This window comes from Lissotriton helveticus, chromosome 12 (genome assembly GCF_964261635.1).
Source record: "Lissotriton helveticus chromosome 12, aLisHel1.1, whole genome shotgun sequence".
NCBI lineage: Eukaryota > Metazoa > Chordata > Amphibia > Caudata > Salamandridae > Lissotriton > Lissotriton helveticus.
The window spans coordinates 866,957,934-866,971,182 of NC_136073.1; the positions used below are offsets into that span (position 1 = coordinate 866,957,934).

The 13,249-nt window shown below is 38.9% G+C and overlaps 1 protein-coding gene across 2 annotated transcripts in view; it reads right to left on the bottom strand.

The window, feature by feature from the left end:
• Window positions 1–518: 518 nt before the first annotated feature.
• The window catches only part of RAB3A (RAB3A, member RAS oncogene family), a 160,699-nt gene continuing 147,968 nt past the window's right edge, over window positions 519–13,249 (bottom strand). For both annotated transcript variants that reach the window (XM_078670576.1, XM_078670577.1), the window contains exons 4-5: window positions 12,511–12,635; window positions 519–9,849 (exon numbers count right to left, since the gene is read on the bottom strand). In XM_078670576.1, the coding sequence (XP_078526702.1) occupies window positions 9,659–9,849; window positions 12,511–12,635 (316 nt within the window). In that variant the 3' untranslated portion in view covers window positions 519–9,658. The remainder of the gene's footprint in view (window positions 9,850–12,510; window positions 12,636–13,249) is intronic.

The window sequence follows — 13,249 nt, forward strand, 5'->3', positions numbered from 1 at the left end:
ATGGTGGTTCCCAAGGTATCTCAAGGTATCTTCAAGTGTAGTCTTATTTCAAAACTATTGTGCATATTAGTCTTTTCTGGCACTGGCATGATATGAGCACTGGTTCTCACATTGTTATTCACCTATTTTCACTCCCATATCATTAAGCAACTGGTGATTTAATAAAAAATATACTGAAAAAACAAAGTATTGGATGTAATAACAGCAGTGTTTCTAAAGGTCTTTATTCTTTCCATTTGGGATATCCACATGAAATAGATGTTAATCAGTGAATCGAGATAAGAATCATTTACGCAGTCTATCATTCATATACTTTGTTCGGTTGCAGCACTCACGGTCAGTAGTGAGAAACTCTTATCCACTGAAAAATAATTGCTCAATATCCCGCCTTTAAAAACAAGTCCATAACTCAACTGCAGTTTCACAAATAGAACTTCCCTCTATGTTATTAGATTACAATTGTAACAAATGCTCACATTCAAATACTTTCAACAGCCGGTCAAAGACTCTCAAAAAAATAACGTGTGATAGGGAATAATTTATTATTTTTTTCCACAACATATCTTTAATACAGTGATTTAGGAAATTTGTACTTGCTTTGACACTTTTGACATTTTTACAGTACAGCATAAATTTTCCATATATCAGTAAACTTCACAAAAATAAGATGTTTCAACTTTTTATTTTAGTGTATAGGAAGGGTATCTGTAAATAAAAACACAATGCTTCCAAAAATCAAGGGAATTGATAAGCTCTACTTTGGGGTTTTGTTGTTGGGATATATTTCACTGACTCACAGTCCGCACATAAAGCACATTACTAATAGAAATAGACAAGGTTCACCGCCTGTAGCAAAGTAGCAACAACACTCTTTCGTGACTTGGAAATAAAAGTGAAAATGTGTATGGTATCAGGTGGTGTGGTGATCACACTGCCATTACACTTGAAACTAAAATACTTCTTATATGGGCTATTTACAGATCTATGTCATATAAAAAAAATGATTTTGATCTTTCCACCTGACCACATAGGCTTGCGTGCTCAGTTGTTGGTGCTACACTTCGGATAAAGATCCTATTGATTTTTCCCAAACCCACCACCGTATGTGATATGTTCTTTACCCGACTATTGAATGGGTGGTGACCCACTTTTATTCTCCTTTTCTACCAGTAAATATGCTAATCAGCTGGTTAGAAAGTTGGTCCAAGTAAAATAAAAATGTTTCAAGGTGTTAAGGTCCAGAAAGCAGGTCACTAGAGACATTAATATGTGAAGACGTTCCAAAATGTTTTAACAAAATCTAATATTTTCTTTAACTAATATGATTTAATCAGGTTATAGAAAGAGAATGCAAAGAAAATAGATTCAGATTCCTCTAGAATGCCTATAAAGAGATATCTTATTTAGTGTTTTTTTTGTTTCAACTTTTTATTATATTTTTCAACCAGTAATAATTACATCACATTTCACCATCAAAATCACAGCATACACATTTTCCTTAATCCTTTTCAAATATCGTAATTCAAACACACATTGGAAACTTAAGTATTTTTGACCTAAAAATATAAGGCTTCAATTTAATCGATAGCTTTAATGTTCAGGAAGACTTAACCAGATTCTATAGAAATGCTTTTCGTCAATATGGTTTCTAGAGGGAACAGGGGAAGAGAGATGTAGGAATCAAACTGTTGGTGCTTCTTGCCAAATGGTTATTGATACAATTGAGAAGAGTCAAAAACTGAGCTGGGTACAGAAATGTTGCTATTACAAAGAAAAACTTCGGAATGTGCGTTCGACTTGAAATTCGAGCAGGCGAACATTAAAACATCAGGTCTGATGCCGGGAAGGTCTGGGTAGCATCCAGTTCTAATTAATGCCTGGCCTTTATGCAAGGCTTAGGGAGCAAATCAAGCTTCAAGGTGGGACACATCCCACCTTTCATCACATAGCTGGACAGCTGGTGCAGTCGCCAGATCGAGGCCGTGCAAACTAGCAAATTCACTGCAATCAATAATATATTGTCGTCTAATCAAACCATTATCACCAAACGTGAGAATATTATTCACTTGTATAAACAGAATACAGGTGTAAGAGAATTCTTGTTTACCACAATTAAAAGTTATTTCATTTATAAATACTAGTCTCTCCTTTTATGATACAAATTTAACAATCATAAAAGCATTTTTTCTAGAACTCATGGGCTTCTCTCTGGCACTTAGCTTCTTTTCCCCATCCCCGGCAGGCCCATGGCATCCCCAGTGTTCCCCCGTCCTACTCACCCACCATTTTTAAATGGACCAAGGAGCTCGCAAAATCCCAGACGAGCCAATCACACTCTTTTTGATGAACTCATCATCCTTCGTGACCTCTTCCTACCATCTCTGTGTTTTTCTTGCAGAGCAGGTTCTCACACAAGGTCATAATCCATGCCGCTAAGGGTCAAACACATCTCCGGGAGGCAACCAGTCTGTGCTTGGGCTCTAGACAGCAGACCCGAACCCTAATATAATTTAATTTTTAGGGAGGAAGTTTGTTTACTCAGAGTCAGCCATTTATAGGTTGGATATTAGTCCATTCTGAAAATTCACAGATTGTGGGGGCACACTTTAAATTTTTTCTCTGTACTCTATTATGCCTAGAGGACATGGTTCCTCAGCCCCTTGGCTGTAGCCATCTTCAGAGTTTCAAAAGGGATATGTCTGCGCTACTAGTCAGAAAGATGAATTGGCCTCCTGAAGTCGCTATTTTGAAGCACAGCAGATATAACCATCAAGGAACCTGTTACAAAGTGAAGAGAAGATTGAAGTCCCTAGAAAAGTCCCAACTCTGTGAAAGCATCAGATTGTGACTGGTGTCAGAGCGGATTAAGAAGATGTTGCAATAACACAGAATTCATTTGGTTAGTATCAAATTGCAGTTTGCACTTTTCGCATCTACCCATGAAAGCTGTAGCGAATTTGCCCGATAAAGTCAGAAGTGCACGGATCTTTCAGTGAACAGGCTGCCATTTCACAACCAACTTGTTTCTCACTTGCAGCCAATTTGACTTCTGTCTTTCAGCTAACTAGTCCCTCTACTCTCTTTTCACCCCACTAGCCTCTCTCTTTTAGCCGAGGGTCTTTTTCTTTGTGCAACGGGCATATCTTTTTCAACAAACGAACCGCTTTCATTCAATTGCTTGCGATCATTCCCCTGGCCGCCTCCTTTCGGTCACTGTTTTTTCAATGCCTCGCTTCCAAGCAACTGGCTCCTCTCCATTAGACACATTAAGTGCATCTACTTTTCAAGATGATTAACAAGTAGCATTCACTTCCTTAATTGCAAATGGTTTGCGGAGGTTGCTAGTAGACAAATGCTAAATCACATTGATCGGAGTCAACAGAATGTGCCAATTTGCTACAGAAGTTGCCTTTGTTTCTCTTGATTATATAAAAAAAAAATCATTTGGTTGAATTAATTAAAAAAAAATCTTTGCAAGCAAGTTCACAACAAGTTAATAACCTAAATATATCAACACGACCACAGCAACACTGCATGTTAACAAATATACAACACACTAAAAACACACACTTGCTATGAATATTTACACGTTTATATTTACAAGAAGGAAGACAGCGATGGCTGGATGGGGTGGGATTCATTTGTAGGCTAAAGAAAATTCACCACAGGTGCAGCTTACCAAGGAGGAGCAATCACAACAGGAAACAGAGAGGCGCGCGTGACATCCGGAGCAGTTTGGAGCAGATGTAGGCTTGGCTTAACTCCCGCACGCTAAACGTTCGGCAACACAATAACGGATCATGAAACCTATCTCCAATCTGCTACAGGGAAACCCCAGTCACAAAGATCCTGCTGTCTGTCACGCTCATTAGTTATTCCCCGACCTTTGTTTAGAAGGCCTTCATACCAGGAGAAACGACCAATAGGGGCCTCCCGAGATCTAACCTGTAGTAGCCTCAAAAGGTCTCACGTCAACCACCGTTCACCAACAAGGTTTCCAATGTGGGAGGGTAATATTCCGAGTGCCTCTTTCTGAACATCTCTTAAACATGAACATAGAACTTTGTAATTCAAGGACTTGATGCTGTTTTGCTGACGCACAACTTTATTTTATCATACACACCTCAGCGTACTGATTACTTTACTGCTCCCTTCTGCGGTCAATCTTGTATACTCCTTTTTATACATAACTATATACTGGGTAGAAGGGCTTGTTTAGTTCCATGCTATGTCAATTTTGCACTTACAGAAACTTGTTACCTACTTTGCCCTTCCTTTTTTTCAGTGTTTGTTGATATGTTCAGGGCTATTTTGAATCCTGAAGGCCTCCTGCTTGTAAAATTAGAAGACGGCATAGTAGGAAAGGGTGGTAATTGCTGTGTTCCTCTTCCTTGCTCACACAGCTTTTATGAAAGAGGAGTGAGGGCAAAGCAGTAAGTTGAGAAGATAGTGAACCATTCTTAGAACCTAGTAGGCAACGTGCCACAAACTTCAATTATATTAGGCTATTATATAGGCCGTACTATGAGGTTTTGAAATGTGTGGTTTGGAAAAAAGCAAGTGAGACACACCCTTTAAATTGTATGCAGCTTTGGTCCTGCCAGATTTTAAAATCCAAGCGAATGGTGTTTATTGAACGGTGGCGGGTTGCCTACGGCCCTAGTTTATGCAAAAATGGCAACCGAGGTTTTTCTTCTGTTTCGTAAGAGTGATCAAGTAACAAGGTCAAGGCAGGAATGCAATCATGTTGTATTGGTAAGAGACAGTAACTGCAGACCACGTACAGACTGCGCAGCGACATTCTGATGCACAAAAGCAGAGACGCCTGGAAGGACCCAGCATTCAAAACAAGCTGACATCACAGATTACCCACAATGCACTAATGGTTATCTCAAGATGGGGTTGAGCAACGGTCCCCCAAATATTTGGTTTGAAAGGAAAAGGTATTTTGCAGGCATGTTATAGTGTCACATATAAATGGGTGGTAGTGCAAATCCCATATATGAATGGCTGTATTTAACCGGATAAAGGCGCAATCTTCTTCCATCCACATAACTGATCACAAGGGTTACATTTTCAAGTTTGATATGCGTTTGAAAGGGGATAAGAAGGGTTGGGCTGCCGATAGAGAAGACATTACATCCTGCTCCAAGTGTAACATCAGTAAACAAGAGAAAATCCAACAGAAAAGCTTTAAGAGCCCATGTGTAACATCTGCTGAAGGAGACAAAAAAAGCCATGTTGCAAAACAATTAATTTGTCAAATTAAGCTCTTTTGAATTATTCTAATTTTCAATGTAGAGTTCATGATCGATCGATCGAGAAGGAATATTACAAGTTGGCCGGCGGCCATGTCTGAAAGGTCCATAATGCATCTGGAAGATTTTTCATTTAATTTCTGGTTTTTATTTCAGAGGCTAACAGTTAAACATATCTATCCAATGGAACCGAGCAATAACGTGGCATGATAACCTGGTCTTCAAAATTAAAAGAACTAATTTCGGGAGGGTGGGCATACAACCAGGTGAGCCCGATTCTCCTTTGCATAGGCTCAAGGTATTTGTATTTCCCCAGATATCCTTTTACTCTTTTCAGTTGAACTACTCAAAACCCTTAATAAACACAAATGCTCATTTCCCAGAGGGAGGGAAGCTGCTGTTTGAGCTCTGGATGAGTTTATCGACCTCATAAACAGACTATTCACGCATACCTGTTCATGTTATTAGTCCCTAAGAGCACACATTTATGTAAAATTTTTAAAACTTTCCACCCCAAGTAGTGTGTAAACTTCCTCACTGAAAATGGAATGAACTTACTTTCGACACTCCTAAACTTTTCTATTTACCATCCGCTCTGCTGTCGCGGGATCAAATCAAGATGACACGCTGCAATCAAGAACATTTATAGAAAACCTTTGCTGTCGAAAACAAATGCTCCACGGCCAAAGCTAACTAGCAACACAAGTCAGACCTACAGGAACACATCTGTTTTTGAAAGAAACAACTGTTCATCAGACAGTGTTTGAAATATTAGATATTGTGGTAAGTTACAAAGAACTTCAACTACTTGAAGGTTTGTTCATTGAGTAGACTTATACAATTTTACCTAATCATCAAATAGAATGTTTTATTATTTTCTTTAAAGTTTTTCTTTCACATGGGTACTTAAGAGAAAGCATTTATGTGGAACTACATTGCGTGTGAACCAAGTATGTGGGTAATTTTGAGCTTTTTCATAGGAAGAGAGAGTCCTGTCCATCACCACCTGCTTATCAATGAAGATGACAATATTTAAAAGGGTCCTAAAGTCGGAAGTCTACGGCTACGAAGACTAAAATCATTAATCTGGATTTTTCAGTATCTAAGTCAATTCTACAAAGATAAGTATAGCAGAGATTTGAATTTTGGGAATGGCTATTGAGCATTTCATTTACATAGTGATTCACAAATGACAAATCTGTTATTTAAGACACTCTTCATGGTTTTAAATGTAAGAGGACTTTAGGTTTAATGAAAATAGAAAATGTTTGTGTTTGCAACAGAGGTAGAAGAAATGCATGCATTTTATCTGGAAGTGAAAGAAGAAATTTGGCTTTTGGGAATATTAGGAGACAATAATGCTGCGCCTTACACAGTATTAGTATCTTTTAATTTAGTAACTCTGGAGCTTACTGGTATTGCACCTTAGATTCAGAGATTTGTATTGTACAGGCAAAAATCTAAGACGTACAGCTAAGATAATGTCAGATTCTGTTTTTACCAAAAGTAAAAGAAAACCTCTTGGTTTTAGTCGACACTGGATAGAAGTGTTTTATTCTTTACAACTAATAGCATTGATGGAGATACTCTTAATTCTATTGGTTGTATGGTTTTTAACTAGGTGATTTGTATTGTTATACAAAGCAGAGATCGAAGAATGAATGAAAAACAAGTGTTCAGAACTCATAAACTGCTTATTAAGAATAAGACTCAACAACCTAAATACCGATGTTTATTTCCATACCTTTTCTTTGTAATGAGTAGCAAACTTAGAGACCTAGGTGGAGGTTGTCTGAATTTTCCAAAGGCTAATATGCTAAAATATATAGATGTGTGTGTGTATATATATTTATATAGATATATATATTTATTCAAGGTAGTGGAATATTGGGCCAATGTCACCTGGATGGTCCAATGGGGTGCAACAAGAAGCAAATCTGCTCAACAGTCTTGCCACGGCACCCGTCCCCTGTGTTTGCTGATCATACACCGCCAAGCAGACGCTAGTAAGACAAAGCCTAATCCATTTTGTTTTGCTAAAAGAACAAGTGAGGGAAGCATTCGTTCACTGCAAAGAAGGACAAAAAATTCAATTGAAAAACATTGCTTGATCAACAATCCGTTTTCAATCTAACAACTGCCTTGCAAACTACAGACCCCTTAAGTGCACCCAGTTCAAAAATTCACATAATACATATATTTTTATTTTCCTTAATATTTTTAGAGTGTTTTACTTAAATATTATAAATAACTATCATCTACCCCCTTGTCATGTTTTACAACAGACTCTTGTTTATTATTTACACCTTGAGGCTGGGAAGGAAACTAGAACAGGGTTTATTCCAACTACCAGCCTTTGCGGAACATATTTCCTGCTCTTCTCAAGTAGTCTCTGCATTTATACATACTGAATAAATAAGACAGGTTTCACATTTTTTTCATCTAAATAGTCTATTCAAATAAAAAGAAGTCACAATAATAAATATTTTAAGAGCAGGAGAGAGAAGACACAGACAATCCTTATACAACTTTTTTAAAAGCAGGCCATAAATGGAATCCCCCATTTTACCCAGAAAGACAAGAATTCTTGCAATTTTGCAAACATTGTTACTAGGGATGCTCACGTTAGCAGACAGAGGGAGTAACAGTGGAACAAGATGTCTTATTTAAAGTTACTGTGTTTTTTTTTTACAAATAATGTTATGGTACTATGAAGGGGGTAGCAGCAAGTCATGGAATATATTTCCAAAATGTTGCGTTTCTCTGAGCCCCTAGACACATGGTGTGGGCAGGTCTCGCTCTTCAACAGGTTAATGTTAAGGGTGCTCCGCGAGCCTTCAATGTGGGTGATTTCCACTAGAGGGCGTTCTGAATGTTACACTACATTGCATGGGGAACCAATACATCCTCTTCCCCAAGAAGATCAGCAATATTTATGCATCATCCCATATAGTGTTCGACAACACTGATACGTTTCTTTTTCTAAAAACATGACGTGTATGCCATTAAAGTTGCTGCCTCTACAAATGGAAACTAGATTTTTTAAATTTCTCTTTTCTTACTAGATATGAGTAGGTTCCAGCGCTGCGATCGATATATAATAAATGTTTATATATACATATATGTGTAATAAATAATGCTACCATTCGATCATAGTCTTAAAAGGTCATCAACAGGTTGTGGCAACAAGATAAACCACAAGGTCGTAGGCTGGTGGAATGCAGTGTACCAAATCCAACAGAAGCTATTATTTCTGGCCGCAATACATTTTGCTTTGCTTTGTATTTCTATGCTTTATAATTGATGAAAAATAATGTTATTTTATATTACTCTGAAGAGATACACCGATAATCACAAGAATAAAATTGTTCCAGTCTTTCGTACTTTTGGGGAAAATTGCATAAAACCCATCAAACAGCGTGTTTGTCAAAGAGTGTGTGTATGTTGGGGGGGTTGGTTTGTGGGTGGGGTGTATTGTATAATTTATATATCTGTTCTAGGGTTCTCATTAACCCACGCACCATGAGCGCTGTGTAATTCCCTGCGGAAGCGAATGAGTGTTCCGCCTTTTCGTGTTGGAGATAATGCGGGACACGAATGACTGCTGCAGTCTCTAGGCCATATATGGCACAAAACTTTAATTTGCCTTGGCCTATTGAGTTATGACCTAAAGTATCCTTTACACCCCACTCCTCACATCCACTCAATTGAAACAGGCATATAATTTTCTTGCTCAAATAGATTTTCCTCAAACATAGTTTGCCAGCTTGTCCATCAACGACCATAGGCTCTTACAAACGTATCAATAAAATTCATGGAGCATAAAGTGCCACTGGACTCAAGGCATGAAACAAAAACACATACCCTTTAATTATTACTTATAGGATTATCTTTGGTTACCTTTGAAGAACATCTCCCCCCTTTGCTCTTCCTGGCAGGATTACCTTACCGCCGCTCCCCAGCAAAAAAAAACGAGCCAGTACGACCATCATTTCGCCACAGGGAATTATTTTGTTTTCCTGTGGAAGAATCCTAGTGCTCCCTTATCAGAGCACCCCTAGCATTCACCCTTTCGCGCCTGATGGGGATGCAACAGGCAGTTGTCCACACATGCAGAGCTGCTGTAAATATATACCAAGTGGTGGAACCTTTTAAAGTCACCCACTTTGTGTAGAAAGTACATATTTTGCATCACCTCGTAAACAGGGCTCAATCAGAGTCAACAAATGGCCTCCAAGCATCCACATGCACTCTCACACGCGTCAACCAAAGGAATGGGCAACTCGGTCAAATTACAAGGACAATTTTCATGGTAAAATATAATGCTATTTGGGGACAGTAGACGAAACATTTCTGGATGGGAAGGCCTGAGAGACAATATGAAGTGGGGGAGGGAGTCCTTAGCAAGCACAATCCTGATGTGGGGGCGCCTGCTGGTCGGTCAACTGAGGTCCTTGCTTGGCGCCGGTAACTGCGGGATCGGCCGTGTCCAGGCTTTCTGACATTTTCTCACAGATGATGTCAACCAGCCGTTCAAAAGTCTGCTTCACATTAATATTGTCCTTAGCACTGGCTTCAAAAAACTCAAAACCTACGGTGAGAAGGAAGAGAGGGAATTTAACAACTTTGCTTGAGAGGCAGCAGCAGGTGACAAGAGATGGTGATGAGCAGAAAGTGCGCATTATTCACACAAGCCAACTTAATAGCAGTTCTTGCGTTTGACAAAGTCAACTAAGTAATTTTATTACATGATGAGCAGTTATTTCATGTGTGAAGCATTTCCAACCATTCAGGCATGCATGCTTTCTGTGAGGCGGGGATGACTCTGTTTTCAAAAGCATATTTGTGCATGTCCAACCCCAAGCATAACAATGGGACACAAAGGAGTGAGAAATGACACCTGAAAAGCCACACATTAAAGTTTGTGAGAACCTCTTGTGGTTAAAGGAATATATTGTAATGTCCCTCTTTTGGCCGTATGCAAAGCAGGATTTGCCGAGAGCGAGCTTGGGCGACTGCAATGGTTTAGCCTGCTAGTAGTTTGACCTTCAGCTCCAGGTCTTCAGTAACAAATCCAAATTAGGTCTAGTGATGGCAAAAAACTAGCATCTATTCACTAGCTGAGTTTCCTAGAATGAAAACAGCTGTTGGGATGTGTGTGATTATTCAGTGGCCAAGCTTCCACCCTTTACAGAGGTGCTCGTTCACTGCATATCAATGATGATGGGCTTAAAAGGTAGAACAATAAAAGATTCAGAGAGCAAGGAATCAGTGTCACGCCATATTTAGTTTTTGAGTCAATGCCTGTGCCTACCAGATCTATGATGCCAGCCATCAGATAAATATGTGAAATAAATGCCACATAACAGAAGTTACACTTGCTGTTTACCGCCTGTATCTCGAAAACTACTTGCAAAATCTGTGAATCCCTAGCCCGTTGTGAAACTTCAGTAGGAATGAGTGAAGACCAATATCTTATAGGTAAGTGTGGACAACACTTGTGTATTTGCCTGAAAAGATAAAGATTATTATATTGTTTTTGGCAAACAGAAAATAAAATATCCTGAGGTGGTGATGAGCAATTTACACATTCATTGTTTAAAAAACACGGAGAAGAGTTTGCCATTTAAAGCGAAGGGGTCGGAAGCCTGAGAAATCGCAAACTTTAACGGAAGACACTGGGCCATTGGTGCCCTCTGATTCTCAGTTCCTTCTGGCTGGAATGAACTACAACAGTGAATAAGGCTCTACGAAGAGCTGAAACACTGGCTCAATTCACACTATATTGTGTTTCATCATGACATCCTTCGAGGCCACTGACAGTTTTACAGAATTTAAGTTACAATAACGGGGCACGTATACCTATCACAAGTCTTTAAGAATGGCCACCGAAACTTCTATCTAATGGACCATACATTCTTCTGAGCCATCCTTTTGGTAGACTGTTTGTGTAACCAACAGCAACTAAATATTGAGTGAGCTGGACATAAATACATCTTTCCAAAGCCATATTCTAATCACTGGACTTAACCTGGACAACAATTCAAAAAAGGTAGCAAATACTTAGCTCCAAATTTAAAGAACCTGCTTTGGTGTTTTTCAAAGAGTATCTAGAAACCATAAAAATGCAAGAAAGACCTGTCAGAGTTCCCAAGTCATGCAATTAGTGCAGAGGAGCTGAGGTATCACAATAGTGGAAAGACATATCATGTCACAGGCAGTTGGGGCAACGCCATTACCAGTTAGTTTTTTGTTGTTGTTGTTGTGCTTTTTTGCAAAGCGGTTAATAGTCCTTAAGGACAAAGGATGGAAGAGGTTGTTCAGTAGACAATAAAACAAGGAAGACAATTGTTGTTCTCGAGACAAGCTATGGGCAGAGGGAATTTAAGCAATTTCTTATTAACCATACAAGCAAATGCTGGGGGAATAGAAAAAGGTCTCTGGATAGTCAACATGATGTTGTCCTTTATAGTCAGAGGTATTTTAGAGAGGACATGTTTTGACGAAATGCTTTAAATCAAAAAGTTGACTCTTGACTGTTTTCAAAGTCTGTGAAAACGAAGCTTGCAGCAGGGACTTCAAGAATACCTTGTCCAATATAAGCCCAATACATGCGTTAAAGTTTGAGATCTTATTTACAGTTCAGTACACTAGAATATTTGAAGGGAAGCGTGTGTAAATGTCTTTCAATCAAATGCACCCTGAAGAAGGCTGATTTCATAAGGGGAGCTACCTTTCTTGTCCCCGCGGAACCATTAACGCACACTAATGTGAAAGATCACTCTTCCTTGCCAGTACCATATTCGGGAGATGTGACAGTCTCGATGAAGGTGTAGAGCAGTTTTAGAGACCACACTGAAACACACAGGAAAATGTAAGGAAAGGATTGCCTAGCTCTGCATCAAGTTACCACAGGTGCAAGTCCCACCTCAAGAAGATGGAAGAGTCAAGGAAGTAAGTGTAGACCTGTTGGGATGGTTTTTCAATCGCTGACTCAAGCAACAGGGAATTAAAAATAGCTTATTTCATTTTAAACCCCTGCATTGAAATTCCAGCAAAGAGCAAGTTTGTAAAATCTCGCACTTCTGGTTGGGCACAGACTGTTACGGATACAAAGCATTAGAGTGTGGCTAGGATAACACAAATAATCACATTTGTATAGATAAAAGGCAGCTAATGCACGTCTTTTAACAACTTATATTCATTCATGGCTGTAAAATATCCATACTTCTGGAATTTAATGTCCACTCACCAAGATGATCTGCAAGCTGCCGCCCCCTCTCACACGACACAACCCGCTCGTCTTCCATGTCGCACTTGTTGCCAACGAGTAACACTTGTGCGTTGTCCCAAGAGTAGGTTTTGATCTGGGTGGACCTAGTGATGAAAGAATGAAAATAATAATTAAAAATTTAATAGTCATGTCACTAGATGTCCAAAACACACACGAAATTTGCTTTGACCAAATGTTCACACAACAAAATAAAGAACTCATCAAAAAAGTATGTAGTTCGTGCCACCACAAACAAAAACTGTGTCGATTTGTCGGGTTTAAATACGATATTATTCATTTCACCGAAATTGGTTTTTACAAACACTCAATTTAATCGGTTATGACTCTGCGGGACCTCAGTTTGGTTGGTGGTTATCGAAGAGGATAAATTCTGGTTTTCCCCCTCAGAATCATGGCTTACTTGGGTTTAAGTAAATATTTTCGGTTCATGTGAAGTGTAGGCGTACAGGGCTCTTAAGCTGAAGGTTCCTGGGGTGGGGCCTAACTATTAATGGAAAACCAATACCACTCTTATAAAATCTAATGAAAGTGAAAAAAATCAATCAATCAGACATTTATAGAGCACTGCAAATCCCTTGTGAGGGTCTCGAGGCGCACGATTGGAGTGGCTTTTACTCTATTCCAAGTGAACGTCTACAAATTCAAAAGCGGTAATACTTGTCCAAGTATTGTAATGTCATATTTCATTTTCTAGTTC